The sequence below is a fragment of the Vespula pensylvanica genome, chromosome 17, assembly GCF_014466175.1.
Source record: "Vespula pensylvanica isolate Volc-1 chromosome 17, ASM1446617v1, whole genome shotgun sequence".
Taxonomy (NCBI): Eukaryota; Metazoa; Arthropoda; class Insecta; order Hymenoptera; family Vespidae; genus Vespula; species Vespula pensylvanica.
The window spans coordinates 3553251-3557606 of NC_057701.1; the positions used below are offsets into that span (position 1 = coordinate 3553251).

The following is a 4356-nucleotide window of genomic DNA, read 5'->3' on the forward strand; positions in this document are numbered from 1 at the left end:
TTTTTTTTATTCGAATACTCGTCAAATTGGTAAATGTAAAAATAAGTCGGTAATAATAATGTTATAATTCTAATGAAATTTTTTAATTTTGTTAAAATTTTGTGAATTCATGAAGTTAATAGGATTAAATAAAGATCTTTTTGCGTTACTTTTAGTGAGTTATATCTGCTGATACTATTTCATTAAAATCAAAATATCTGTGTTAAAAATGTTCTCCGAGTAAATTCAAAATAATATTGGAGATTGTTAGAGAAATTAAGTCTCTGTTATCTTTGAAATTAAAAAATTGAACCTTTTGTTAAAATGTAGCAACTGAGAAACTAAATAAGCTTCATTGAACAAAATGTATAAAAAAAAAATATATTAAATAAGATTATTATTAATTTTAAAAGTTATTCAATTTTAATTCGAAAAAAAATATTATAGTAATGTAATAGACATAATAAATAACTATAATAATTATTAAATAAGTAAATAGTTATTAATATTATTATATCACTTACTCTTATCAATATTATAAAACCGTAATAAATTTATTTTATATTTATATAATTATTAATATTACTATATTTATTAGTTCTATTATCGTTATATTTATTTAATACTATTATACTACGATTTCATATTACAATTGACAGAATTAAAAAACTAGAGATTATAAATAAGTTATTTATTATTTAATGACAATAAAAACGTTTCTTAAACAATTTTCTCTTACAAAATTCCCGCCATAATACAGTAAGCCGAATACTCAATTGGTGTCATTCAATTGGTTGTTTTATTTCTGTCCAAATTAACCAATCAGTTTTAATTTCTTTGTAAACGATCGTACACAATGATGATAAGGTTAAGATAATTTCAGACTGCGCAGGCGCATTATGTATATGACTACTGCTGCCACACATTGTTAGAAAACATATATTACTGTGATATGAATTAAAGTTTAAAAAGTGAATTTTGTTGATATCAATAATGTTGCAAGATTTAAAACGATAAATTTTGAAGCAACAATTTAAATATAATATAGATATATATCGTTAGAGCTCGTTATGGGCACATGATCGAAGAAAGAGAAGAAATAATCTAAGATTATTAAAAATTCCAACGATCAAAAAATAAACAACGCAAAAAGAAAGGTTAAAATATTTATTGCATTCAGTATATTTTTTCTAAGCAACATGGACAAACATAAATCAGATATTCATGGAAACCAAAGGTATAATAGTAAATAATTATTTTTTATTTCAATATTATAATTATTTTCATAGCTATTAACACATTTGTTTTGTAATATATTTTGTGTATATCGATTCAAGTCGATACGTAGCAACGCCAGAAATGAAAAGGAAAAATTTACCAAATTCCATGTCTGTTAATGTCTCGTCATCTTCCGGACAAAAAGTTAAAAGTTATGATTTTATACAGCCGCAAAGTAAGTAAACGATATCAACGAGCGTCAATAATATTATATAGAGATTACTTTGTTCATAACACTATCGTTAAGTTAATCTTTAACGAAAATATAACATTTCTTATATTTCTCTTAGATCTCTTTCAGAAAAAGAAACCTATGTCTAGACATTCGATGTTACCTTCTCAAATATTATTAGAATCATCAAAGGAAGAAGAAGCAAGAACCAAAGATATGGAATTGAAACTATTGTACAACGATTATCTTCAAGTTGTTATGTTAGAACACGTGACAAAAAAGAAATCAGAAGACATGAAAAAGACTATTATTAGACAGTTAGCTGATATCGCCAAAGAATGTGCGCGCGATGAAGAAAAGTTACTTAAATTAAAAGCTAGAGAAAGAGATATAATGCATTTGAGTATCGTTCAAACAGAGTTAGATGTTCAAATAGAAGAAATAAATGAATACATTAGTACGTAATATACAGTATATACAAATTTTTTTATCATTAAATTATATTTATAAGTTCTTTGCGATATCATTCTTAATTTATATTTATTACATAGGAAGCGGTAAGATAGATTCTATAAAAGGTATTATGTCTCATTTGTGTTCGGTTTTGGAACCTTTGGATCAACTTCGATGTAAAAATATCATTCTTCCTGAGAAAACGGAAGAATGGATAGAGTTAGAAGAAACTCTTAAAGAATGTAAAAATACTCTTCAACATATCAGAGAATTGATAAACAATAATTTACAAACGTATCAAGCTGTATACAATGGAATGAAAGATTTTACTGCAACGTACAATGATATAGAAACTTGTCAGGAAAAGTAATATCATACCTACACGATATATATTTCTTTATATAATTGAATATACATAATTTTATACATTCGTTTTCAGGTTGGACGAGGCACTCAGTCATTTGCAAGTAATCGTATTGAAACACGGTTCTTTTTCTTTAAAATAATGTTAAGTTTTTTTTTTTTTTGAAGTATATGATATACAAGTGCTCTTATTATTTTTAAGATACATATGATATTCGATGAAAGTTAACATTTTTTTTTTACGATTTCTTTTTCTCTGTGATCATAAAGTACATATTACGAAGAAAATGAATAGGTATTATACAAAATAATTTTCTTTTATTTTTATACGATATCGATAATGTGAATTTATTAGATAAATGTCGCAAATATTTTGTAATTTTGTAATTAAACAAACAGTTAAATTGTGTGTATAGACACAATAAAATTTTCTTTTCGTATCATATGTACATCTTTGATCTTTTGTTTTCTCATTTGAGTTTTCACATGTAATGTTTATCATATTTCCATATTGTAAGACCTGAACAATCGATATCGTTTTCAATGACTACATATATATATGTATATTATAATCATAAACAAAGCAAGTATAGTCGAGCTAATAAACAACGTTCGAATCTATATTTGTAAATGTTAATGTTTATCTAAAGAAGCGACGGTAAGTAATTTGTATTCTTCGTATGATATTGCAGTTTGTTTCTTGTACTCTGTCGGTAACATTCTATGTTATCAAGTAATAATTAAAATTTCTTTTCATACTTTTTCTTTAAACGATAATATAATCGAATACTTGATTTATTATTAATAACAGAGATTGAATAGTTCACATATAAATATTTCGAAAACGTGGACTTCTCGAAATCATGTAGGTAATACGTTTTTAAATGCTTAATCGAACACTAGATGTCACTTTATTCATCGAAATTATATCAGATTGGATCACGAGAATTAAACTAGTGTTCACAAAATAATAAATTCAATTTTCCCTAGGGAAAAATATTTTATTTCTAAATAGTAAATTCAGTACGCGTGTGTTCTCTTTTATAATTTCTGAATATCCCGTTAACTGACGTGAACTTTTTTATATACAAAACCGTTTTCGTTTAACTACGAAACACTAAAAACAACTATTTACATAATACTGCTAACTAACTAAATATTTACATTCGAATGTCGCGCCAAGATTTGTTGACCGTTACGAAGTTTCAATTTCACGTGATTACACGAAATAACATTTTTCTTTTCTAATTTCTCACTTTATTATAATATAAAACTAGTCAAATAGAAACGGTATCGTGACGTTGATCGTTGGTTAGAAAACATTTAACGTTATTAATAAATGAAAAACAGAATAGTTATATATCGAACGACGGTTGACAATGTCGGACTCGCGTCGTTTCATTTTTTTTTTTTTTTTTTTCTTTTTGATATAACAACAAAGATATCTGTGATATCTATAAAGGAACAATTACGTCGATGATCCACGGATAATCCGATAGGTTTTCAAAAAGTAAGCCCTTCGTGCGTCGGTTTCGATCGAGAAGGATACATTGTGATAGGTAGAATAGGTTAATCAGTGAAGGTGTGTATTCGTACAAAAGAGATCGATTCGAGAGAACGATGTCAGAAACTTGGATGGACGTCTACAAATATCGTCGTTGTTCGATCGATGTCTATAAATTCCTGATGCATTTTCGAGAGGACGATCAAACGGTGGTGAGTTTATTTCCTTTGACCTTTTTTCTTTTCCATTGGAATATCATTTCTTTTTTACCTATTCTTTTCTTTTTTTCTTTTTTTCTTTTCATTTTCGAGTCGCAGGATACATTGTTATAAAAGATATTTCTAAAGCTTTCAACCTGTTGATTATCATGGGTAGATTGGAACTATTTATAATCGTTTAATCATATTATTTAATAATTAGTTAGTGATTGTCAATTGACGATATTATTGTTTGGTTAGGTATACGTAATATATGTATTTAAAGAAACGTTGAACTACTAAGTTGCGATAAATCACACACACACACATACACATATATATTACTAATATATTATATAGTATAATGCATTATATATACATATACATATATATATATATTAGTACATTAT

The 4356-nt window shown here is 26.2% G+C and overlaps 2 protein-coding genes across 2 annotated transcripts in view; both read left to right on the plus strand.

Annotated features, from left to right (window-relative positions):
- Nucleotides 1–941: 941 nt before the first annotated feature.
- Nucleotides 942–2694, plus strand: LOC122635020. Its single transcript, XM_043824724.1, has 5 exons — nucleotides 942–1216; nucleotides 1317–1432; nucleotides 1548–1886; nucleotides 1981–2248; nucleotides 2322–2694. Exons 1-5 carry the CDS (start codon nucleotides 1179–1181, stop codon nucleotides 2386–2388), a joined length of 828 nt encoding a protein of 275 aa, XP_043680659.1. The 5' UTR covers nucleotides 942–1178; the 3' UTR covers nucleotides 2389–2694.
- Nucleotides 2695–3722: 1028 nt separating this feature from the next.
- The window catches only part of LOC122635294 (thrombospondin type-1 domain-containing protein 4-like), a 92816-nt gene continuing 92182 nt past the window's right edge, over nucleotides 3723–4356 (plus strand). Inside the window, exon 1 of the mRNA XM_043825338.1 lies at nucleotides 3723–3961. The gene's annotated coding sequence lies outside the window, so the exon portion shown is untranslated. The remainder of the gene's footprint in view (nucleotides 3962–4356) is intronic.